Source organism: Lithobates pipiens, unplaced genomic scaffold, assembly GCF_037356315.1.
Source record: "Lithobates pipiens isolate NorthernLeopardFrog02 unplaced genomic scaffold, aLitPip1_a1.2 Scaffold_13, whole genome shotgun sequence".
Classification (NCBI taxonomy): Eukaryota; Metazoa; Chordata; class Amphibia; order Anura; family Ranidae; genus Lithobates; species Lithobates pipiens.
The window spans coordinates 42,626,845-42,653,929 of NW_027507718.1; the positions used below are offsets into that span (position 1 = coordinate 42,626,845).

The 27,085-nt window shown below is 45.4% G+C and overlaps 1 protein-coding gene across 1 annotated transcript in view; it reads right to left on the minus strand.

Annotated features, from left to right (window-relative positions):
* Nucleotides 1-13,572: 13,572 nt before the first annotated feature.
* The window catches only part of GLDC (glycine decarboxylase), a 75,461-nt gene continuing 61,948 nt past the window's right edge, over nt 13,573-27,085 (minus strand). The window contains exons 22-24 of the mRNA XM_077475056.1: nt 26,469-26,641; nt 23,202-23,282; nt 13,573-14,437 (exon numbers count right to left, since the gene is read on the minus strand). Of these exons, the coding sequence (XP_077331182.1) occupies nt 14,294-14,437; nt 23,202-23,282; nt 26,469-26,641 (398 nt within the window). The 3' untranslated portion in view covers nt 13,573-14,293. The remainder of the gene's footprint in view (nt 14,438-23,201; nt 23,283-26,468; nt 26,642-27,085) is intronic.

Consider the following 27,085-nt stretch of genomic DNA (forward strand, 5'->3'; position numbering starts at 1 on the left):
CTGACCCCCCGTCCCCGCCAGCACTGCCACTGACCCTCGCCCCCTCCCAGCACTGCCACTGACCTTCCCTCCCAGCACCGGCCTCTGACATCCCAAGTAAACTTAGTAACTTAAACCAAGTAAAACTTAAAGAGAAACCTTCTCCCCCTGGTTGCTCTATTCCACTTTTTAGCTATCTCAGGTATGCACCAATGCCGCAAACCATTATGCAAAAGACTGTCAGTTTGTGAGACATGGAAGGATTTCTGTGTAAAAGGAAAAGCATACCCTATCAAGGGTTTCCACACATGCTCCACTGACCATGTGGCATACTGTTTAACGTGTCCCTGCGGTCTTTTTTATGTAGGGAGAACATTAGGCCGCTTCGCAAGCGTTTCGGGCGAGCATCGCTGTTTCATTTTCGGTGGATTAGATAACCATAGTGTTACTAGGCATTTCCTCAAGAACCATCAAAAATCCACAGATGGTTTTAAGGGTCTGGGTCATCGAGACAATGCTAAGGAACCTCCCTCCAGCTGAACGTTTCAGAAAAGTGCTTTTCTATAGATTCTTTCTTTCCTAATATTTTTGTGCAGGATTTTTTTATTATAATTCTTTATTGGTGATATTATGTTAAATAATTTTAATCATTTTGGTATATATATATATATATAATATATATTCCTGACAGACTCCATGGCAGCCTACATATGGGTTAATCCCGCCTCTCATACCTCATAGGACCCACTCCCATTAATCTTTGCTTCTAGCCAGAGACTGTGTTCCTTTTTTGTCCTCCTCCTAGGAACAAGGTGTTTTCTTACCTGTCGGAAGCTTTAATCCTATCCTGGTGGTTTGCACGTTGATGATGGCTGTTATTCTCGGAGTCCATATTTCCCAGCTATTAGCAAGGAGGACACAGGCACTGAAGAGCAATGCTGTGAGGATCTGAAAGTCATCCATTGGTTGACAGATTGCATCATGGCCATTCGTCCTAGCTATTAGCGGGAGCCCGCTTATTAATGTGCCGATCGTGCAGAGAGTGTATCTGACCCTCCCAGTCCCAGGATGGATTGTGCTGGCTTCAGTGTGGTGATGTATAACCTTTTCATGGCAGCCTGTTTTTGTGTGTTTTGTTTGTCTTACCTGCTCCGGTGTAGCCATGGCGGCTGGAACGCTTTGCGTTCCAGTCCGCCGCTATTCGCTCTCGCGCAGCTGCGTGGCTTCGACTGAGATGGAGGCTTGGTTAGCGCGTGCGCAGTTGGGACAAAATGGCAGCGGTCGCGCATGCGCGCAGACGCCGTAGGAGTGGCGGTAGTACAGCGCAGGTGCGCTGCTGACATCATCATGGCGGCAATTTAAATAGCTGTCACAGACAGCTATGCTTTGGAAGGTTTCCAAGCAAGGCAGCTACTTCCCGGTGCTCGTGGCTTTTCTGCTCAAGGTAGGGGGGGGAGGGGGGAGAGAGTATTATTGTCTGGTAGTGTGCATATCATTGCTCTCTCTATGTTACCTACCTTTTACATGCTTATTTGAATTGTTTGTTTTAGCCATTTAAATCTCTGTGCGATGGACGAGTCACCACCCCCAGTGGCCAACCCTTATGCCACAGGTAGATGGAATTTTTTTCCCTCTGCCTGTTTGTATTTGGGTTTCTGGAGCAAATTAACTATTTATACTCTTTTCTCAGCCCTCTAGGTCTGAATCTCAAGTCTTGACACACGGTGATAGTGACAAGTCTAGGTCACAACGCCATCATTCGTCTTCAAGCACTAGACATACCGGATCATCCTCCAGACATAGGAGGGAAGCTCAAAGTCTGGTTCTGGACACCATTCTTACCGCCATTCCCAGCCGTCCTGTGGAAAGGACTTGCTGGGGATGTAAAGACTCAGGTCGAAGAGGGGTAAATCTCTCTGCGAGTTATGTTACTCTCGGGCTATGAAGGAAAGAGGATCTGAAGATCAGCATGTGGAGGCTCTGGTCAGGAAGGTGATCCAAGAATCCATGAATAAGTCGGATTCCAGCCATACTTCCAATCCTCCTTCGCTCCCAGGCCCTAGTTACTGAGGTGGTTGATCCTGAGGCTCCAGGTCCTCTCATCACAGTCTTTCTATTAGTGTATCCTCCGATAGTGAGGTGGAGACGGATGAACCTGGCGCAGGTTTTGAATTTTCTCAGGTTCCGTTCCTGGTTAGAGCAGTCAAAGATGCTTTAAAAATGGGATGAACCAGTGGAAGCTCCCTCTAAGCAGAGGAATACTTCAAGCATCTCAAGAAAGACTGGCCCAAATTTCCTTTTTTGGAAGAACTTGGTGAAATTATTTCTGATGAGTGGAACAAGTTGAGAGGAAAAATTCCTTGATCTCTAAGGTAGCAAAAATGTATCCTGTCAAGAGCGATGAGGTCAAACATCTTGAGTCGCCTCTTATTGATGCCGCTTTGATGAGGTTGGTGAGGCATGTTACTCTCCCTCTGGAAGATTCCGTTTCCTTTAAAGATGGTCTGGAAAGGAAGCTAGATATGGACCTCAAGCGCATCTACATTACTGCAGGCATGGCTTGTAAACCAGCCCTAGCCCTTGCTGCGTTATCTAAGGCCATGGAATCATGGACTGATGATATAGGTGCGACCTTAGGAAGCATTTCTTCAGAGCTGGTCAAGAGCTCACCAGTGCATGAACTGAAGATGGCCTCGGCGTTCCTGGGGGAGGCTATCCCTGGACATAATTTGTGTGGTAGCTCGCGTAATGCTCTCTTCGGTCACGGCAAAACGTGCCCTGTGGTTGAGCCCCTTGGTTGTGGATCCCTGCCTCTTAAGCAGGCATGGTGTAAAATTCCTTTTGAGGGATCTTCCCTCTTTGGGAACAAGCTTGACTCAGCTATTACCGTGGCTACCGGGGTAAATCGGGTTTTCTGCCCCAGGATCGCCGCCTCATGGGTCAGAGAAGAGTTCACCCCAGGCAAGAAATGGAACGTGCTAGGGACGCACGTTATAGAGCTGGACGCGAGTTTAGGAAAAACTGGAAAAGAAGCCAGCCTTCAGGTCAAAAGTCCTCAAAAGCCTCTTCTTCTGGTGGTCGGGAGGCTTCGAAGTCCTTTTGATATGGGGTCTGTCCAGACGGAGCAAGTCGGGGCTCGTTTACTCAGTTTTCAGCACGTCTGGGCAGTCTCGATTCAGGACTACTGGACCATCAAAAACGGTCTCCTCAGGACATTCATGGGTCTTCAACAATCCACCCATTCACCAGTTTATCCCAACGGTTCTCCTCATTCAGAAGAAAAAAGACAGGATTCTCGTATCATACACGGAATCATTGATGGCTCCAAGGAGCCGCCATCCCGGTTCCAGCCGAGGAAAGGTTTCAAGGAGTTTACTCCCCTCTTTTCATGGTCCTCAAGAATAATGGCTCCTGGAGACCGGTCATCGATCTGACACATCTAAACTCCTTCATAAAAAAAGGAAAATTCAAAATGGAGTCTCTACTGACAATACGCCAGGCTATTCATCCAGGCCGACTAACTTATCTCAATAGACCTCAAGGATGCCTATTTCCACGTACCGATTGCAGAAGATTACCAGAAGTACCTCAGGTTTGCAGTAGATCAGGTGCATCTTCAGTTTACATGCCTCCCGTTCAGGCTCTCCACTTCGCCTCGAGTATTTTCAAAACTCTTACTGGCGGTCGTGGCTTTAATCTGGATCAGACGCATCCGGTTACATCACTACCTGGACGATCTGCTCCTACTTTCTCAAGACAAACAGCAACTGTTGTCTCATCGGGAACAGGTTATTTCTACTCTAACGGAGTTCGGCTGGCTCCTGAACAAGGAGAAGAGCCATCTAGAGCCAACACAGTCTCTAATCTTTCTCAGAGCCCAGTTCAATACAGTAATGAGCACCATCTCCTTAACCCTGGAGAAAATTCCGGTGATCCGAAACAGGATTCGGCTTGCAATGTCATCTTCTCTCCTCAGGGTCTCTCAATGTCAAAAGATAAATCGGCACTATGGTAGCCACAGCCCCTATGGTGATGCGTCCCTATCAGAAAGGTTTCCTCCAACAGTGGGGATCCAAGGGCTCGAGATAATCTCGTCCGGATAACCCCTTCCATGCGGGAGAGTCTCCCTTGGTGGCTACAGCGAAAAATCTTCTTCATTGTCATTCCATAGCACCCGTTTCCTGGGTCCACTGTGACAACGATGCCAGCAGCAGAGGTTGGGGTGCTCCGTCTCTCGGAAGTAGCCCAAGGCAGTTGGGATTTCCCTGCCCACAGCGTGGTGTCGAACGTGCTGGAACTACGAGCCGCCTTCCAAGCACTGCAAGCTTTTCTTCACTGACGTCAGGAGCTTCAGTTTCTCCTTCGAATGGACAATACAACAGCTGTATCCTACGTCAAAAGACAGGGGGGTACTCGCAGTCTCTCTTACTGAGGGAAGTAAGCCCGATTATGTCCTGGGCCCAGTCCAATCTGAGAGATCTGACGGCGGTTTATCTCCCAGAAGTTCAAAATGTCCAGGCAGATTTTCTTTCAAGATTCTCCCTGGACAACAACGAATGGTCTCGCCACAGCGAGGTATTTGATTTGGGATTCTGTCTCTGGGGATCCTACCGGAAGTGGACCCGTTTGCCTCCCCGTGCAATTTCAAACTGGAGAAAGATTACACGAGGTGTTGTTGCCCTCAGGCCTTCGGGGTGGATGCCCTGACGGACCAGTGGAGATTCCACAAGGCTTATGCCTTTCCCCCCCCGACTCCGGATCATTCTCCGATTTCTGGCGAAGCTCAGGTGGGAAGAGGTCGAAGTAATAGCGGTTCTTCCGTATTGGGGCCAAACAGGCCGTGGTTCCCACTCTTGTGGCAGCTCAGTTTCCAGGACCCAGTTCCTCTGCCCTCCAGACCGGATCTCTTGTCACAGGGAACGACTCTTCACCCATGTCCATCCCAGCTCCATCTGATGGCATGGTTTTTGAGAGGGAAAGGCTGGAAGTGTTAGGTTGTCCCGACACGGCAATCGGCTACTTTACTGAGTGCAAGACCAGGTACCAACAGGGTCTATCAGAGAATTTGGTCAAAATTTGCAGACTATGGTCCACAACCAACAGTTCGGTAAAGACCCGAAGATAAGGGAGGTTATTGGCTTTCTTCAGACAGGCCTGGACTTGTCCTTATCGGTGAGCTCCTTGCGGGTCCAAGTTTCTGCAATATCTGCCCTTTTCAGGTGTCTCCTGGGCCAAGCACCCTCTCACAAAACAGTTCTTCAAGGGAGCAATGAGGCTCAGACCTCAGAGGAAACCAAGGTTTTCTAAGTAGGATCTCCCCACTTTGTCTTGGATTACTTTTCAGAGAAAGATTTACATCATGGGGATCAAGTATCTATTAAAGAACTTTCTTGTAAAACTGCCTTCTTAGTAGCCATTGCGTCAGCCAAGAGGGTTTCGGCGAGATCAGTTCTCTGGGCTGCAAGGAACCGTTTCTCACTTCTTCCCTGATCGAGCAGTTTTGATCCCTATGTTAGGGTCAAATCCAAGGTGTCATCCGTTTTCATGAAAATCAGGAGATTGTGCTTCCAATCTTTCAGGCCTCTGAAGATTCTGGTATTCATCCTTTGGACGTTGGGGACGCTTTGAAACAATATTTGAAAGCCAAAGCTCCTTTCCGGAAATCTGATCATCTGTTCATCCTTTTCTACGGAAAGAATAAGGGTTTACGTGCTTCTTCCCGAACTATTGCAGCTTGGATCGTTCAGGCCATCCAAGGGGCTTATAAGGCTAGGGCTTGGCTCCTCCAGAAGCGTGACAGCTCATTCTACTAGGAGCGTTTCTACATCCTGGGCGGCTGCCCGTCACGTTTCTCCAGAAGTGATTTGTAAAGCGGCTTCATGGTCATCAATCAATACATTTATGACGCACTATTGTGTAGAACCAGCGTCCTTGTCTTCGGTTAATTTTGGTTTGAATGTCTTATCTGTTGACGGTGCCAATTAACCTTTTTTTCTTTGTCCAGCAATTGCCCACCCGGGTGTGTATGGCTAGTTATTTCCCATACGTAGGCTGCCACGGAGTCTGTCAGGAAAATGGAACATTTATATCAAATACTTACCGTAATTTTCCTTTCCTGATGGACTCCATGGCAGCAGGAGTTCCCTCCCGTTGCTGAGTAGGCTAAGTTACGGAACACAGTCTCTGGCTAGAAGCAAAGATTTATGGGAGTGGGGTCCTATGAGGTATGAGAGGTGGGGATTAACCCATACGTAGGCTGCCATGGAGTCCATCAGAAAGGAAAATTACGGTAAGTATTTGATATAAATTTTCCATTTTTAAATATGTCTCACATATCCAGTCAATATATTGATATATTTTTAGATCTCTGCGTTAGATATTGTTCAAAATATTTCTCCCTCTTGCCCCCCCCCCCTTTCAGTCTTATATATATGCCTAGTCCAAACAATTTTTGAAGACCTTGCAAAATACTTATTTTTATTTTTAAATGTTGCTCATTGTCTGTTGTTTTCTATGAAATTATGTTTTTTGTTGATGGGGATTATGTCTCTGTTACCCCTCCTGTTCTATACCTTTTTATTGTGACCAACGCTCTATCTATATATATATATATTTGTTTAAATTCCTGCCCCAAAAGTCCACCCACGTAGTATAAATTACCCTTATACCACACAGTCATCAGGTTGATAAAGGAAGACGTCCCTCTTTGATGACTGCTTCCTGTTTGCGGTCCACACTGGTTGCTGGTTATTGTCTCTGCCACTGACGTCACTTCTGGGATCGGTGTTTCTCGTTTGAGATTGTGACTGCGGGCTGGCCTGTCAGTTCTCCCGGAGCTCCCTGCTGTTTTTCCTGTTGGCATCCCCGGCCCCCTCGCTACTTGGATACACACAGCCCCAAGAACCTGTACACGCCAGTGACCACCGCCTTTATGCCGGACCACCTACACTGATGCGGTGTGAAACGCATGAGTGGTTTTATCCTTGCTGTATGGATGGATTTATTGTAATAATAAAGAAATCGTTTTTCATTGGAGTGTGGCTATCCAGACCTTTTTCTTCAGTTTTTGCATATGTTTGCAAATTGAGCCGTACCCACGCCTGGAGAGGGGAGAGATGATTAGGATACAGACACCTGGTTCTCTTTGTTTCAGGAGGTAAATTGGCCCAATGAAGTACACATAAAAAAAAAAAAAGCATTTATATCTTCTAATCTAGCTCCTAGAGTAGGCTATTCCATATTTTCGCAGCTCTTATGGTAAAGAACTCTTTTTGTTTTTGACAATTAAACCTCTTTTCCCATGATGACCTTAAAGTGACACTAAGCCCCTATTCACACTAGTGCATTTTCTCATGAAGCATTTATTTTATTTTTTTAAGGGCTCATTTACACTTGCTTCAGCTTCAACACACATTAACGGTTAGTTTATACTTGCTTCAAAACAAGGCTTCGGGCAGGTTTTGTTGAAGCTCTCTGAACGCCAGTCAAAGCTCCTGTCACTAAATAAAATGGTTAGCTTAAATAAATGCAGGAAGCATGAAAAGCATGTCAAAAATGTGGAATTCCGCACCGAAGAAGCACCATGCTGCAGCAGCACTAGTGTGAACCAAAACAATTCTTACACAATTCTATACTTAATGGCCCTGTAATCTATTTTTCATAAAATCATTTTATACTGTGTTTTTCTGCCTCATCTTCATAAATTCCTAAGCCTCTCCTTTTCCCGCTGCCAAATCTGCACCCCAAGCTCATCCATCGAGCAAAATCCGGAGACTTTTTGCTGTCACAGCAGAGCCCATCAGAACTCAAGATGGCGGAGGCACATGGTGTGATAGTGGAGAGGCAGACTCCAGACCACTCGCCAGCCCAGCACACGGAGGCGTCCCTGACCGACTCGTATCTCAGCATTCCTCTGGACTTCCACCCAGATGTAGGAGAAACTTCAAATGCCTCCTCTCAGCCCTACACAGTGGTTGCAGAGCTACGATCTCTACTTCAAGCTCTCCCCACTAAGGCAGACATTGCGGCTCTCATTGGCACAGTAGAAGCTGCCCATCGCAAGGAACTTACTTTGGTAAAAACCCAAGTGCAGGCACTAAATGCGTGAGTCACGCCAGGCGAAACCTCCTTGACAGCCCTAGAACAGCAGATAGCGTCTCTGGAGGAGAAACAGGAGACACAGGCGGACACCCTGGTTGAGCAGCAGCTTCGCCTGGAAGAGATGGAGGACCGGAGCCACAGGAATAACCTGCGCCTCTGGGGAATGGTGCTGGACAGAATCCACAGGGTGCAGGGCCCAAAGCTTTCAGATGCAAGGCCCCGTGATGTTATATGCAGGATGCATCACTATGTGTACATATCACGCAGCCCCCCCCCCCCCCCCCATCGCCGCCACTAATCTCTCCCTCCAGCCCCTGGAAAAATTGTCTGCCACAAAACTGGTCCCTGGCACCAAAAACTTTGGGGAACACTGCTTTAACAGACCAAATAGTGCAGCAAAAGAGGGTTGAAACAAGCCATTTAACACTGTTATGGGGGTGCTTAACCTCTTAGCGTTGGGTGCACGCAAATATGTGGCCTCTCAGGGGATGGGCCTATTTGCATTCATTAGTGCGAATAGAGCTGTGCCTAGAGTACGCTCCCAGCACAGTTACCGGCGGATAACAGAAAGCTCCTGATCGCCGCTTGCGAGAGCTTTTTTCTAAAGAACCCAGGCTAACAGAGAATGCAAGTTTAAAGTGGTAGTAAACCTAAAAAATTAATAAATTGGGCCCCTGTAGGATAATTCACCGCATATTAGCACATTATGACAGACTTACTTTAAAAATGAAGCCCTCCCGTGGCTCACTGTCTTCCTACTGGCTTTGAGGGCTTTGGTTGTTTGAAGGACCAAGCTGTAATGACGTTGCAGGCACAGCCCAAAGCTCTGAATGTATGGAGATATTTACAGTACCCACAGGTAAGCTTTATATAGGCTTACCTGTAGGTATAAACGCAAACAGATAACTTTATCACTTTAAGCAAATGCAGACTGCATCAATTAGACTAAAATTATATCCTTAAAGATTCTAATTTATGTATGCAGAAGGGGACTCTTGTATCAATTCCTCAAATAAGGATAAGGTACAATCCTCCTCATCACCAGCTGACTGTGCAGAAGCAAATGTATCCCCAGAAAAATGTATGATTGCCAGTCCCTGCATTCTGTGTCAGCCATCATGGCTGCAATTTTGCTTAAAAACTCATAGTAGTAGAGAATCCTCCCCACAATGGAACTGAGGAAAGTTACCCCTAAGAGGATATATGAGGACTCAGAGCAGCCCACAGACCCTTGCACGAGTCACAATGCTCCTCAATCAGATCAGGGCACTGGTAAGGGCTCCTAGATCATTGCCTGTGTGTTTATGATCTGCCATGCTAGGTATAGAGAAAGATTGCCTACAAGGGTACTCCCACAACTGCTGTTGAAACAAGAAGGGTAATACCATCTGTGACCTGGGCAAACAAACTTAAAAATTAAACCGTTCGTAATGCAGGACTGTAAATAGCCATTTATCAGGCGATTATGCATCATTACTGCTCGATAAAACTGTGCCCATCAGATGCAGCCTCACTGTGCCCGTTGCAGTAGGCCAATCACATCCACATTTTAAGTAAAAGAAAAAAATCACGCAACATAAGGTGCCTCGTCAGAGCCCCCTTTTACATTAGATGTCCCCATCAGCATTCCCTATACATCAGGTGTCCTCAGAGTCCCGCTATACATCAGATGTCCCCATCAAAGTTCTCCTTTACATCAGATGTCCCCCTTTCCCTCCCTCCCTCGTACTCACAGCAAGTCACCTTCCATCTACTTTTGGACCAGCAGGGATGAGTCAGAGAAACCGGAAGCGACAGCGCAGGACCCGCCCATCACACACCACAGCAGGGAACAATGCTATAGAGCAGGGATATGCAATTAGCAGACCTCCAGCTGTTGCAGAACTACAAATCCCATGAGGCATAGAAAGACTGACAGCCACAAGCATGACAGCCAGATGCAGAGGCACAATGGGACTTGTAGTTTAGCAACAGCTGCAATTGCATATCCCTGCTATAGAGGGAGTGTTCAGAGCGCAGAGCTTTTGCATAGCTGACAGACTACTAAAGAAATATACATACACTCAAATGCTATAGCAGCTGGGGAGTATATCTAAATTACCTCAGCCACAAGCTGAAAAATTAGCCCTTCCTGGCACTGCAGCAACTGCAGAAACTGAAGAAATGTGCTTGATAAAAAACACACACAACTGAGGCAGGCTGGGAGGGATTATACTGGGCTGTCCAAGTTACAGATTTGCTTGCCAGTGTTCAACCTCCTAAAAGGCAGCAGCATAACAAAAAAGTACCTAAGGTACTTTATCCCTTAATGTGCAAAAATGAAAGCTGCCATTGCCAACCTAATAATGGTAATATTAGCCTAGAATTGCAGGAAACTGCACAAGGATGAAACAAAAAGACTAAAAGAAAATCATGACAAAACCAGAATTAGTAACATAACCTGAAATACAAAACATTATGATTTGCAGATGTGAATGTAATTGAATAAATTATTGCAAGCTAAATGAAAAATAGGTTTTAGGTATTGTAAGATTTTTGTTTATGCTTTTTTTACCTGCCAGATTAATTTCCTACCAATGGCTCCGATATTTACTTTTCATCTTTAAAGTGCGAAGTGGAAATTGCACCAGCAGGAGACTGCGACTGGCTCTCTATGGAGCCAGTTCACATAACTCCGCTGCGGCTCCGGTGTGAATTTGCACCAGGTCCTGTCTTTTGGTCCATTTCGGGTCCGAATTCAGCCAAAAATTTGGGCCGAAATCAGACCTGAAAAACAATGAATGAGGAAGTACCGGACCCCTGCTGTAAAGCCAGCCTAAAGGTTCATGGACCTCAGTTGGTGTTCCATGTACAGCACTGTGAAAAGAACTCTTAGGCGGCGTACACACGCGGGGACTGTCTGCCGAAACTAAGTTCGTCAAACAGTCCGCTCAAACTTTTGAATGAACGAACACGCCCACACACGGCACTTTTTGAGCGGACAAATACGGCAAACTTTGTTCGTCGTACTAAGTCCGCGCAACTTTTGAAATGAGCGGACTCGCCCACACACGAGGCAACAGTCCGCTCATTTCGAGCGCGTGTGCAGGTAGGCGGGGCCCGCGACGGAGACGTCGCGGGCTCCACCGCCTGGAATGGACTTAAAGGGGAACCCCAACGCTGAAAAAAAATCGGCGTGGGGGTCCCCCCAAAGTCCACAACAGACCCTTGTCCGAGCACGCTACCCGGCCGGCCAGGAAAGGGGGGCGAGCGAGCGCGCCCCCCCCCCTCCTGAGCCGTACCAGGCCGCGTGCCCTCAACATGGGGGGTGCCTTGGGGAAGGGGGGGCGCGCGACCCCCCACCCCAAAGCACCTTGTCCCCATGTTGATGAGGACAAGGGCCTCTTCCCGACAACCCTGGCCGTTGGTTGTCTGGGTCTGCGGGCTTATCGGAATCCGGGAGCCCCCTTTAATAAGGGGGCCCCCGGATACCGGCCCCCCACCCTATGTGAATGAGTATGGGGTACAATGTACCCCTACCCATTCACCTGTAAAATAAAAGTACCCAAAAAAAAACAACACACGAGATAAAATATTTTATTGCACAGCTCCGGGGGTCTTCCGTCTTCGGGGGTCTTCTCGCCGGACTCCTCCGCTATCTTCTTGTAGCTCTTTTGCTAGCGAAGGAGTCCGGCTTTCTTCTTCCCCGCCGCCGGCCTCTTCTCCCGACTTCGGGGGTCTTGTCCCCCTCTTCGGTTCTTCTGCCGGGCCACCGCGCCTTCTTATAGCTCTTTTGCAGGCGGTGGCCCGGTCTTCTGTCGCCGCCTTCCGTTCTTCTGCCGGGCCACCGCGCCTTCTTATAGCTCTTTTGCAGGCGGTGGCCCGGTCTTCTGTCGCCGCTGTCGTCGCCGCCTTCCGTTCTTGTTCTTCTTCTTGTTCTTCTCCAGGAGATGTTGACACGTCGCTCTCTCCGGCCGGAATGCCAGAGCCGCGCTGAGCGGCCACTTATATAGTGACAATGGGGCGGTGTCACATGGTATATGTCACATGGGTTGGTCACATGGGTTGATGTCACATGGGGACTATGACATCGTAAGGGGGCGGGGTCACCATGTGACCAACCCATGTGACATATACCATGTGACACCGCCCCATTGTCACTATATAAGTGGCCGCTCAGCGCGGCTCTGGCATTCCGGCCGGAGAGAGCGACGTGTCAACATCTCCTGGAGAAGAAGAAGAAGAACAAGAACGGAAGGCGGCGGCGACAGCGGCGACAGAAGACCGGGCCACCACCTGCAAAAGAGCTATAAGAAGGCGCGGTGGCCCGGCAGAAGAACGGAAGGCGGCGACAGAAGACCGGGCCACCGCCTGCAAAAGAGCTATAAGAAGGCGCGGTGGCCCGGCAGAAGAACCGAAGAGGGGGACAAGACCCCCGAAGTCGGGAGAAGAGGCCGGCGGCGGGGAGGAAGAAAGCCGGACTCCTCCGCTAGCAAAAGAGCTACAAGAAGATAGCGAAGGAGTCCGGCGAGAAGACCCCCGAAGACGGAAGACCCCCGGAGCTGTGCAATAAAATATTTTATCTCGTGTGTTGTTTTTTTTTGGGTACTTTTATTTTACAGGTGAATGGGTAGGGGTACATTGTACCCCATACTCATTCACATAGGGTGGGGGGCCGGTATCCGGGGGCCCCCTTATTAAAGGGGGCTCCCGGATTCCGATAAGCCCCCCGCCCGCAGACCCCGACAACCAACGGCCAGGGTTGTCGGGAAGAGGCCCTTGTCCTCATCAACATGGGGACAAGGTGCTTTGGGGTGGGGGGGCCGCGCGGCCCCCCCTTCCCCAAGGCACCCCCCCATGTTGAGGGCACGCGGCCTGGTACGGCTCAGGAGGGGGGGCGCGCTCGCTCGCCCCCCTTTCCTGGCCGGCTGGGTAGCGTGCTCGGACAAGGGTCTGTTGTGGACTTTGGGGGGACCCCCACGCCGATTTTTTTCGCCGTTGGGGTTCCCCTTTAAGTCCATTCCAGACGGCGGAGCCCGCGACGTCTCCGTCGCGGGCCCCGCCTACCTGCACACGCGCTCGAAATGAGCAGACTTCTCTCCGAGCGGGAACAGTTTGCTCATTTCGAAAGTAGCCTACACACGGGCGGACTGTTCGCTCAAACCAAGTTTCAGCGGACAGTTTTTCGGAATTTCCGAAAAACTTTGTTCGTCAAACTGTCCGCTGAAACTGTCCGCTGAAGCCCCACACACGAGCGGACTGTCCGCTGAAACACTGTTCAGCGGACAAAGTTGAGCCAACAGTCCGCCCGTGTGTACGCGGCCTTACTGATCAAACAATGATATTGGCAAGCAGGCTCAGGACTTGGTAGGATTCCATAGCGGAAGTGAGAGTTTTGTAATATGTGACCCAAAAGTAAGTATTAAAGTAAATCATTTACAGTCAAGTTTATGAAAAACTCTGTCATATAGGGAGATCCTTGTACCACTAAGAAATACAACCAACAAAAACGTGTATCTGTAAGAAATATATTTACATTGTCTGGACTTATACATTGATCCAAATTGTTCAAATATTTACCTCTGTCTGAACTAAAAAAAGAACAGTTTAAACACAAAAAGGTTCAGAAACCAAATCAAAAAAGACATTTTTTGACCACAGCAGAGAAAAGAGTTTGCATATTTACAACAATAATGTCAGCTGTTAATTTGCCCTTCATTGCAGTACAGTAAAAAGCAGTTGCCACATGTATTTCCTTTCAAACATTCCTCAGTTATATTGGAAAAGAAACTTTAACTTATATAAAATATTGGTATTTGCTCATTACCATTTCCGCAGTTGAGTATTAACAGTCATTGAGTTTATACACTGAAATGCACACCAAATGACAATATTTAAAAAAAAAATATACACACACACACACACACACACACACACACACACACACACACACTTACATTTACTGTTCTTAAAGGAAAACTGTTATGGCTCAGCTACACACTGCTATTGATGAAGTTCTTCTGAAAATGCTAATTGAATGGGATATACCATTGAATACCAAGTGTCAGCATGATAGCAAGGGTACTAGCATTTTTAGAAGATCAGCAATGGTAGCCCCCATATTTCTTTCATGACAGGTTCCTATTAAATTCGGAAGGCGTGAATGTTGCTCTCAGTATAACTGGATGGCAGTTTTGTATTGGCAATTGGGACATAGTTTGAAGAGTTTGTAACACTAGGAAGAAGCCCTCTTCTGTTCTGTGAATGGAGATTCATATACCTCCATAGGAGGACAAGTGCAGACCAAATGTTGATCACCGTAGATATCATCGATTCGAGCTATTGTAGGCCAGAATTTGCTCTCTGGCTTGACAAAAGGCTGGAAAAAAAAAAAAGTGTATGCATTAACTTAGCAGCCCAAAACGTCATTAAAATCAAAATTATACAAGCATGTGCATGAAAAGAAAAAAGGAACGTGTACAGGCAACAAAGTAGCTGTGTTACATAGTCAGTAAGGCTGGAAAAAAACAAAAACAAAAAAAACAAACAAACACACACACCACACCAGTCCATCCAGTTCAACCTGTGGTGTGTATATACACATGCGTTTATATCAATAATAAATAAATAAATCGTATATACTTGTATGTTGTGATTGTTAAAATCCCCATCTAATAGTTTTTTGTTTGTTTTTTAAACTATCGACTCTCCCTGCTGATACCATTGCTTGTGGAAGAGAATTCCACATCCTTACTGCTCAGACAGTAAAGAACCCTCTACACAGATTAAGGTTAAACCACTTCTCTTCCAATTTCAGTGAATGGACAGGTGTATTTTTAAACTCCCTTTCACTTAAGTTTTTCCCCCAAGCCAGGGATATGCACTTAACGGACCTCCAGCTGTTGCAGAACTACAAGTCCCATGAGGCATAGCAAGACTAACACCATAATCAAAAACATCAAACCACCATAACACCCAGAGGCAGAGGCATGATGGGACTTGTAGTTTTGCAACAGCTGGAGGTCCACTAATTGCATATCCCTGCCCTAGGCTATGATCACCAGTACAGCATTTGTATTAGGGCTGAAGCAATCGATATCGATAATAATCGATAATGAAAATCGTTGTCAACGATTTTCATTATCGATTAGTTGGTCCACACCATGTGATCCGCGGAGGAAGACCGCGGCTTCGGCCTAGCGGCCATCTTGGTACACCCGGCGGCGGCGAGCCGACGTCACCCCCAGCGCGGCGTTCAGCCTGTGTCAGTCCAAGTGAAGGAATTCTGGAGGGGTCACGCTGGATGCCTTGCCTGCCCTCATTCAAAACTTTTTATACTACCGTATATACTCGAGTATAAGCCGAGATTTTCAGCCTATTTTTTGAGGCTGAAAGTGCCCCCCTCGGCTTATACTCGAGTCATCGCTGTCTGCCCGCTCGATCAGCGTGTCGAGCAGACAGACAGCGGCCATTCTATAATTCAAAAGCCGCGCCTCCGGCTCCGCCTTCGCCTGTGATAGGCGGAACACTGAATTTCCCAGCAGCCTGTGTTCCGCCTATCACGGACATCGTATCATCCTCGTACTACGGACGAGGATGATACGATGTCCGTGATAGGCGGAACACAGGCTGCTGGGAAATTCAGTGTTCCGCCTATCACAGGCGAAGGCGGCGGCGCAGCTTTTGAATTTTACAATGGCCGCCGAGGCGCCGACGAAGAGGGCACGGGACGGAGGCAAGGCAAGGCACGGCACGGGACGGGACGGGACGGAGGCAAGGCACGGCGGCAAGGCACGGGACGGAGGCAAGGAGGCAAGGCACGGGACGGAGGCTCGGGACAAAGGCTCGGGACACAGGTAGGCTGGACGGACACACACACACACACACACACACACACACACACACACACACACACACAGGGATGGATGGATGGATGGAGACACACACACACAGGGATGGATGGATGGAGACACACACACACAGGGATGGATGGATGGATGGAGACACACACACACAGGGATGGATGGATGGATGGACACACACACACACAGGGATGGATGGACGGACACACAGGGATGGACGGACACACAGGGATGGACGGACACACACACAGGGATGGACAGGCATGTCTCACCCTCGGCTTATACACGAGTCAATAAGTTTGCCAGTTTTTTTGGGGGTAAATTGGGGGCCTCGGCTTATATTCGGGTCGGCCTATACTCGAGTATATACGGTACGTTAGTTATTAGGTTAGATTAGGTAATAATTAACTACTATCTATCTATTAGATAGTAGTTAGTTATTATCTAATCCTATCTAAGCCTTTCCACTTGCTCGACACAGCCACAGTTAATTTAAATAAAAGGTACAACACCATCTCCCCCCCAATAAAATGCAGCTTATTACAAGCATAAAAACATAGCAGATCACTGACGATTTGCGCCAATAGGCATCCCGGGACTCCTCACGGCGGTCTGTTTGGAGGAACTTTGATCGGTGGTGAGCTTGGCGCAAATAATCAGTGATATGCTGACTATGTTTTTATGCTTGTAATAAGCTGCATTTTATTGAGGGGAGATAGTGTTATACATTTTATTTAAATAAACAATGTGGCTGTGGGGGGCGGGGATAGTGTTATTTTTTTGCTGATCCGAAAATTGATCTGATCTGAGGAACGATCCGATCCGTGAGTTTTTTGATCCGTTGCACCCCTAGTCTGCACCTTCCCCCCTGCCGGTCCGTTAGAAACCTGTTTATCCTTCCATGTCCTACGCATGCACCACGTCCATGACCACGCCTGCTTGCATTCTCCCCTAAGCTGACTTCCCGCCAGCAACGCGCCTGCGCTGCTTTCGGCTCCTCCTCCCCCCTCTACCCAGCAGCCTTCCGATAGCCCCGCTGCAGAGCGCAGGAGCGTTAAGCCCTCGCCGGGCCACTTTCCAGCGCTGCCGTCATTGGAGGTTGTGCTCTGCACATGCGTGCATCCATCTCCCGGCTTCGGGGTGCCCTTCGCTCCATTTTGAGGAGTCTGCCGAGTCACGTGTGGCGGGTCCGGACTGAGGCTCCGCCCCACACCACCCCGGCACACCGAGGAGGAGCCGCTGTCACCATGAAGGTGTGAGAAAACCCGAGACACCGGAGGGGGGGAGGGGAGCACTGAGAGGAGGTGGGGCATTGACACCATGTGAGAGGGGAGGAATGTGTCATCTATACTGAGGGTGTGTGTGTGTGTGTGTGTGTGTGTGTGTGTGTGTGTGTATTTCTCCCCTTTCATTTTTTTTTAATCCGATTAATCGAAAAAATAATCGGCCGATAATTCGATTATGAAAATAATCGTTAGTTGCAGCCCTAATTTGTATAGCGCGATCATATCCCCTCTCAAGCAGCTATTCTCTAGAGAGAATACGTTCAATGCTTGTAGTCTTTCCCCATACAGTAGCTGAGATCCTCTAGTCCCTTTATTAGCTTTGTTGCCCTTCTCTGAACTCTTTCCCAGTTCCAGCACATCCTTCTGAGGACTGGTGCCCAGAACGGGATGGCTTACTCAAGATGTGGTCGGACCAGTGTCTTGTAGAATTAGAGAATTATCGCTTTATTCCTGGAGTGAATCCCTTTTTTATGCATGCAAATATTCTGTTGGTTTTGCCAAGAGCAGCTTGGCATTGCATGCCATTGCTGAGCCTGTCATTTACTAGGACCCACAGATCTTTTTCCATCCTGGACTCCCCCAGAGGTTCACCTCCTAGTGAATAACTTGTGTTCCTATTTTTAGCACCCAAATACATTACCTTACATTTTTCAACATTAAACCTCATTTGCTGTGTAAATTGCCCATGCGATTTTTTTTTTGTTTTTTAGGTCTTGTAAGGTTTCCACATCTTGCGCAGAGGTTATTGCCCTACTTAGCTTTGGACCATCAGCAAACTCGGAGATTAAGCCATTTATACCAACCGCTATATAATTTATATATACGTTAAACAGAATTGGTCTCAGGACTGATCCTTGGGGGACCCCACTTACCACACTGGACCAGCGTTTCTCAACTCCAGTCCACAAGGCGCCCCAACAGGTCAGGTTTTCAGGATTTCCCTGTGGTAATTACCAAGGCAGTGAAACCAACCATCAAATCACCTGTGCCCAATAATGGAAAGCCTGAAAACATTACCTGTTAGGGCTCCTTGAGGACTGGAGTTTAGAAACACTGCACTAGACCATTCCAAGTGCTCCCTATTTATCATCATTCTTTGGACCAGCCCCAGTAGCCAGTTTTCAATCAAGGTCCATGCCAAAAGTCCAAAGTTTGTAAAGTGAACGCTTGTGGGGAAATGTATCAAATGCCTTTGCAAAATCCAGGATATACACCACACCCACAGGCCTGCCATCTAGGCGGCAGCTCATTTCCTCATAGAATGTTAATAGATTGGTCTGGCAAGAACGATCCTTCATAAATTCATGCTGATCCTTACTAATGATAATGGTTTCATGAGCAAATTCATGGTTATATTCCCTTAGCCTGACATCAATAGTCTGTAAGCTATTGGAGGGGATGATGACAGTCCTGTAGTTTCCAGGGATATATTAGTCCTTTTTTAAATATTGGTACCACATTGGCTTTTCTCCAATTGGCTGGTACCATTCCAGCCAGTAAACTGTCCATAAACATTAGAACAATGGTCTAGTTATCACCTGACTGAGTTCGTTAGGACCCTCAGGTGTAAGCCATCTGGTCCTGGTGAATTAAGTCTTTCAAGTCTATTTCTGATACTAGCTTTTGTTAGCCATGAGGGTACATTCTGTGACGTATTATTAACATTAGTGTCTTGGTTACTATAACCCCCTTTTTTGTTCATGAAAACTGAGAAGAATGCATTTAAAATCTTTGCATTCCCTTTGTCTTTCATAACCAATATGCTCTGGCCTCACTTACTTGTTAATATATTGAAAAAAAAATGTGTTGGGATTTTTTTTACTCCCCTCCACTATGTGCCTTTCGTGGTCTATTTTAGCTGCCCTGATTGCACTTGCACATTTCTTATTACATTCCTTGTATTGTTGGAATGTTGATAATGACCCCACAGCCTTCTAATTTTACGAAGGCCTTTTCTTTTGCTTTTATATGCATTTTTAAGTTACAGTTTAGCCACCCAGGTTTAATTTTAGCTCTTATACTTATTACCCATTGGGATGCACTGGCTAATACCTTATTTAATATTCTCTTAAAGCAATCCCATTTTCCCTCAGTTTTCCTTGTTCCTAGATATTTATCCCATTTAGTATCGTGTAGCAAAGAGCGCAGTTTAGGAAAGTTGGCTCTTTTAAAATTCTGTGTTTTTTGTATTACCCCGTGTGCTTCTTTTTTCTGTGATTTATAATAAAATGTATTTAAACCTGTGATCGCGGTTTTCTAAGTTGCGCCGAATTTCCACATCCACGATCCTATCTGTGTTTGTAATGAGTAGGTCTAGTAATGCATTGTCTCTTGTTTGTGTATTTACCAACTGACCCATGAAATTGTCCTGCAAGACATTTAGGAAATGGAAAGCCGTTGATAAAAATGTGCAGTTCCTTTTTCCCCTCTTTGGAGCTCCACCCACAAGGATTCCACCTCCTCCCTTGCCGCATTAGTAATGTCGCCCCTCGCGTTAATGCGCAAATCATTCTTGATGTACAGGCATACCCCTTTCCTACCCTCCCGGTCCCTACGATATAGGGAATACCCCTAAATGGTTACCAGCCAATCATGTGAGCTGTCTAACAAAGTTTCTGGAATGCCCACAAATTTGAACCCTCCACCTCTTCTATTAGCAGCTCCAGTTCTCACCTTAGTCTACCTGTGAATTGGCAGATCTGTAAGATGTCTAGCATCTGCTGCAGCAATAATTGCATTTATAAAGCAAAAAAATAAAAAATAAACACATTTGCCCTGCAAGCTGCCTTTATTTTGCTCAGCAACAGCTGGAGAGCCAGTATGCATGAGGCCACAATGTTTTGCATTGGGAACAAGATTAGAGATTTTTTGGATACATTCTGGTGTCACTTTGTATAGAAGTAACGGGTGTGTAAAAATTGGTCTTTAGGTGTCGGTGGCGCCTTCCCACCCAATCCTATAGAGGTACTCTTGATGAAAGCAAGAATTGGCCTTGCTGTAAAAAATTGCAATGATATGCACCTGTCAAACAGGTGCAGAAAAATTACTCACCATAACCCTATAGAGGCGCTATAGATGAAGGCAAAAAAAAAAAATTGCAATGATATTCATATGGTTGGTGTTTTTGCCATGTTTGATGTGCCCGAGACACAGTCTGCAGATAGCAACAGTGTGATCTGTTGCAGATGTGCTGAAAAAGGGCCAGACAGCTGAGCTTTGGAGAGTGGGCTGGGAGATAACAGCTGCAGAATGTGATGGGTAAACCGCCTCACCTTGAGTTTCCTCCTCTGCTCTATCTGGCACCCAAGTCACATCAGCACCATCTTCATCATTACCACTGGAGGCAACTTGGCAATACACTTGGGGAACATGAATGCCAATTTGTCTACCAGTGTTCCTCCCTCTCTATAGGCTCATGTTCCTGTCATCCTCAACTTCAGAACCAACATCTGAATCCAGTAATGGCTGGGCATCATCAAGGAGCAAGTGGCTGATGCTGTGATCAAATAACTCAGCTGACTCCTCAATGGCCGATGTTGGGGCTATGGCAGGAATAGATGCGGACAAGGAGGCAGGTTTATCCACTCTGGCAACTGCAGGGGACTGACTGCACACTTGTCTCTGCTTGCGTGACAGAGGATGATGAGGATGAGGAAGGTTTAGTAAGCCAGTCCACCACCTCCTCTGCATGCTGTGGTTGGATAGTATGGGCAAACTCACTAAACAGAGGAAATTATGCCCTGCCCGAGGACTGACCACCACGTCCACCTTTGCTTGTGGACACATTTGTTGCTGGCCCCCTTACAGTGCCAAGGGAACATCTGCCTGTCCTTGTTGTCCTCCCAGACATTATTGTGAGGGAAGGGGGGGGGGTTATAAGCAAATGTAAAGAAGAAGTTGAAATCTGTACATAGATGCACTTTAACCAATGTAAAGAGGGGTTTGTTGCACTTTAATTTGGAGTACTCACACTACACAGACACTCCACGGATACACTATAATATACTGCAATATAGTGTGCCAAATGTACAGTGACGCACAAAACAATATGGTGTTAAACTAGCAGTAACACACACACACACACACACACAGGTAAATGGTGTTAAACTGGCAGTAGCGCAATCAAATAGATGGTGTTCAGCCACCACTACCCTGATGCCATCTGAACTGTCCCTAATATAGCTATACACTAATGTAAAAATTACTGACTGACTGTCTCACTAACTACACTACATTGAAACTATCTGAGCTGTCCCTACTCTAGCTGCACACTATGCAAAGCTGAATGATGGTCCTCCTCCCTATACTCACACTATCCCTAGACTGACACTAAACTAATATTCTACACCGACAACTGAAGCAAAATAGCCCAGTATAGCACACTAACTAATAGCATTGAACAGTGCCCTGTTCCATCTCTCTCCATGCCAAGATCACACTGAAAATGCCTGCAATTGAAAGAATACTTTTATATTGTGGGGCAGGAATGAGCCATGATTGGATAACGTCACATGGACAGTGCTCTGTGGCCTGATTGGCTGAAGTTTTCACTACTTCAGCCAATCAGGGCTTGCAATGCACTGTTCAATGCTCCAATGCATTGGGGTTGGTTTGGGGGGCTGAACAAACGGTCGAACGACCTGTTTGGACGTTCGAACAGCTGAACAAACAGCGAAAGTTCGGCCCGAACCGTTCGTCCATCCCTACGCTACTCCAGCACTGCGGTAATCCTGGAGTATCCTCACTGGCCACAGACAACTTCACAGTCTTTTCCAGGTACTAAGCTTTATTTCTCTGGCCAACCCGAGATAAAGTCAATCCCACACATACGCAGAAGCTCATTCAGGAGCAGTTCAGGGTACAGTGAGGTTGGGCAGGGGAAAAAAAAAAAAAAAAAAAAAAAAAACAACCTTTGCCATTTTTTTTTTTTTTTAGCTTATAGTTCCACTTTAGTTTGCTTGGAAAAAGCTGGTCCAAAACAAAGCATTTCCATTACAGGACAATGTATTCGCTGCAATGAACTATAGTAGCATTAGCTACATATATTAAGCGCCACTCTGGTTTTTGCAGCATTATGGGAAATTTGCTGTCTGCTGCCTCTGACTAGCTGAGGTGGAGGGGTGGGCAGATGTCATTCTGCAATCAGAGGAAGCCTTGAGTGTGTTGATAAAAATACAAAGCTTCTCCTAAATGACAGAGAAGCACCCAGCTCTATTCTCTTATTCTGGCAGCAGGTGGAAAGAGCTCCACTTACTACTGTATGTAGCCTATGATACTACAGGCCATTACTATGCACACAGTGGCTGCATTGTTCTGTAATGGAAATGGAAATACAAACTAAAGTGATAGTAAAGCTAGAATTCTGCTTTAAGGTTGGATGGGTTGCTATAGTTACATTTTACTAAAACGACCCATGCGTTTTGACATTAATGCTTGTATCAAGGCATTTGTTTTATCAACTATGCCTAGGGAGAAAGCCAGAAACCCTTTTAAAGATGCAATAAAAGGTAATTGACTGATGGACTAAATCTGTTAATGACTGGAGTGTGATTGTTCAGTATTAAAGTAGATCTTAATCCCAACTGCACAATATTTAGTGGGTTAAAGCATTGTGCATCAAACCAGGTCATGTTTAAAATAAAATATTTCACTATTCTTTTGGATCTCAGCACTGCAGATAACCTGAAGCCTCTTTCTGATTCTTCCTGTCTATATACAAGCTTTGCATGATTTCTCTTAAAGGACTTCCTGATAATAGTGGATCATGTGAAGGGGAACAAAACTGGGAAAGTATAACCAACCATTTGATAGCTTGCAATGCTAAAGGAAATGGATACTTTACAAATACTCATGTATGCACCTCTATAAATACTTTACCAAATTTAGCAAGATTTTTTTTATTGCCAAACTGGGATTTCAGAAATGTAGTACCCTATAAACAAATACTGGCTGGTAAATTATTAAAGTGACATGAGTTTTTATTGCTGAAATTTACCAATGGAAATGCAGCCACTTCTCTAGTGTATGGTCGATCCCAACTGGAAGATGCAATGCATGTCAATGTGTGTGGTGACATCTGCACAAAAAAAAGAAGATGGAAGTAACTATGCAACATCATTCATTTAGCCAGTCAATACAGCAACTTTGAAAAAAAAAAAAAAAAGTTATTCAATACACACATTTTGATTACAACAATTGATTATGTTTAACAGCTCAAATAACTGCATTTCTTCATACAAGAAATCTAAATGTATAGTAATCACTACAAAAAAACCCCCCAAAAAACGTAGGGGGCAATACAGTTCCCTTGCGGTGTATTATTTCCAACACTAGATCGGAGGGGTTTCCCCCCCATTCGGCATGCTGAATTTTTCATTATATCCATCTAGTAGGCAATTATGATTATCAAAAGAAAAAAAGGGAAAAAAACTGCGCTAAGGTAAAATATATAGAAATGTGAATATACAAGATGTGAAAAATATGTGAAAAATATTATGAGATGAAGGTATTCAGCTGCGGCTCAACTGTGTCACATAAATACAGGATAAATAAAACAAAAGAATCATAAGCAGCGCTAAACAAATACTAGCAATTAAAAAGACAATGTGTAATAATGTTAGAATAAATATAATACAGGGTATAGCAACCCTATATGTATACGTGATACAAAGCACATATGTGTAAATATATCAAAACCAAAACCTAGCTAGTATAATTTAGCATATACATATACAGTAAGGTTTTTTAACATAAACCTCTAAAAGCAACTTAAACACCCAGTGTGCATAAATAAGTCCGTGTATAAAAACCGCCAAAATGGTTGACGTAAAACTGTGTATAGGAATCTTCTATAGATAAACCACAATATTCCTAGAGGTTCACTGTTAAATCCAAACTTGAAAACGTTGTGATCAATCCACCACCAACATATGGTAAGGTTTACTGCTTACCAGATTGTAGTGGGGGGTCATACCTATCTGGTAAGCAGTAAACCTTACCATATGTTGGTGGTGGATTGATCACAACGTTTTCAAGTTTGGATTTAACAGTGAACCTCTAGGAATATTGTGGTTTATCTATAGAAGATTCCTATACACAGTTTTACGTCAACCATTTTGGCGGTTTTTATACACGGACTTATTTATGCACACTGGGTGTTTAAGTTGCTTTTAGAGGTTTATGTTAAAAAACCTTACTGTATATGTATATGCTAAATTATACTAGCTAGGTTTTGGTTTTGATATATTTACACATATGTGCTTTGTATCACGTATACATATAGGGTTGCTATACCCTGTATTATATTTATTCTAACATTATTACACATTGTCTTTTTAATTGCTAGTATTTGTTTAGCGCGGCTTATGATTCTTTTGTTTTAATTATGATTATCATAAGGGTGTTAATATTTTATTTGTTGTGGAGGTGATATAGATATATTGATTGTAGTACAAATTGTACCAGCTCCATTTATGTCATGGCATTTAAATTAATATAAAGAAGCATTTTTTGTTCCCCGTGTATACACACTTATTTTTCTGATGTTGCAGTTACACTTCAGCTATGGAGTATTTTTTTTTTTTTTTAAATTTAGAGCCTTCTGAAAGGTTATATATATTGTGGCATTGGGGAGATAATACTCAAGTGGCAGGTGTTTTCCCAATGAGTTGCTTCAGTCAAAACGGTTTTAAATGGCATCCCACTTTCATTTAACGGAAAGTTCACATGAACATTAGTTGCCCACGCAGGGGTTTCTTCCACACAGAAACCAAACAATGAAAATGCTAAGCCACCAGGCTAGCTTGTTGGCAACACCACTGCTGCAGCAGTCCTGGATCACTTGGCTCTTAGCTTTTAGTTGCAGAACCCTGCTGCATGGCCCACTTCTGGCCTATGGATTGGGGTCCTCTTGACACCCTGATTGGAGCCGATGTGACTCCTGAAACAAGACCTCCTGTGTCTCTTAGCTTCTGGCTAGGCCCCCTTCTGCCTCCCACACTGGAAACAGTCCCCAAACTGGGAGCCCCAAGCTATATCATCAGTCCTGAGTATATAACGACCATGCACACCTGTATAGTCACACAGATTGTGCAGACAATCTGTGTTTCCTAAAGGCCCATACACACGATCAGACTTTTTGACAACAAACATGCAAATTAGCTGTTTTGGAGCAACATCCTACCGTGTGTACGCTCCATCGGACAAACTTTTTTGGTTTTCATCTGACTTTTGTTGGCTGTGCGAACGGACAAACTTTCTGGGAACAAAAGTCTGATGGAGCAATGTCTGATCGTGTGTACAGAAAACCATAGGACTTTTGTACAAAGTACAAACAGGCATGCTTAGAACCAATGCAAAAGATCAGACAACAATACAGAAGTTGACCAAAGGTGGCGGTAAAGAGCAGAAAAACCACGTGATTTGGTGAAAGTTGGCTGAAAAAGTCCTGCTGTGTGTATGCAATACAAGTTCAGGGCCGACGCCCTTTGTACAAAAATCCAAGGGAAAGTTTGTACAAAGTCCCATCGTGTGTATGAGGCTTAATAGCAGTGGTTTCTAGCAGTCTCATGTAATGTGTCTCCAATCTAAAGCCTCATACACATGATAGGACTTTGTACAAACTTTCCCTTGGATTTTTGTACAAAGGGCGTCGGCTCTGAACTTGTATTGTAGGGCAGCCATCTTCTTCCGGGTATCGCTGCTCCGGCCACTCACAGCGCCGGAGCAGCGATGTCACTCCCGCGCATGTGCACGGGAGCCATCACTAACGGCATATCGCCATTAGCAGCGGCATGCTGCCAACGGCGATAGTGCGCCTGCACGCCACTGTCTTTTAGTAAATATCTCCTAAACCGTGTAGGTTTAGGAGATATTTCCTGGACCTACAGGTAAGCCTTAATCTAGGCTTACCTGTAGGTCAAAGTGGTTTGTAAGGGTTTACAACCACTTTAACAGATGTCACTCTCCCACAGCAAGTGTGAATATATCCAAGAAGCAATCAGGATAACCAATATAACTGAAGTTACTGAGGACTGCTCAACAATGCAAACCTTTACAACCCCTACAAAAAAGGTATACATTTCTGTAAGGAATCCTCATGAGAACTTTTTGCTTTCACGGACCAGCATTGTCTGTTTCCCAGGCAGAGAGAGAATAATGTGAAGTGTTCCAGAGGTTTCTACCCCGGTAATATGCATTATGACGACAGTCATGTAGTGGAAATTTAGGGTCCCAATGCTCAGACTTAACATGTACCAGTTACCTTTAGGGGATTAATCCTGGAGTCCATTCTTCCTTCCTCAACATCCGCTATTTCCTGTCTTATGTTGATCATGGCATCACAAAAACGGTCTAGCTCAGCTTTGTCTTCAGACTCGGTTGGTTCAATCATAAGAGTACCTGCCACTGGCCAGGACATTGTGGGAGCATGGAAACCTGAAATAACATTGATATTGCTTTACAGCTGACGGCATGTAACAGAACACCCTCTTACAGGTGCAAAGAACTGATCCGAACTTCAAAAAAGAACCCCAAGAGGGGCTTTTATCTGCTAGCTAGCTAGCATAACACACCTCAGGTTAGGTCATCAAATCTATCTCCAAAAAGTGTACAAGGTTATATAATGCATAAATTGGATCATTTGTATTCTAAACAAAAATTTCAGCCTAGGTCCCACTTCTATAAACCATCTCCACTATAGAGGAAGTCTATATGCAGGAAGACAATTGGATGTACAAAGGCTCTACAAACTGAAACCTTAAAGTGGAAAAACAGAATATATTTTGGCAGCAATACTTTGATTAATGCATAAAGGCAATCAATGGCAAATGTACCATCTTAAAGTCTTTACATTAGGCTTCATGTTTTTCAAATTTCAAA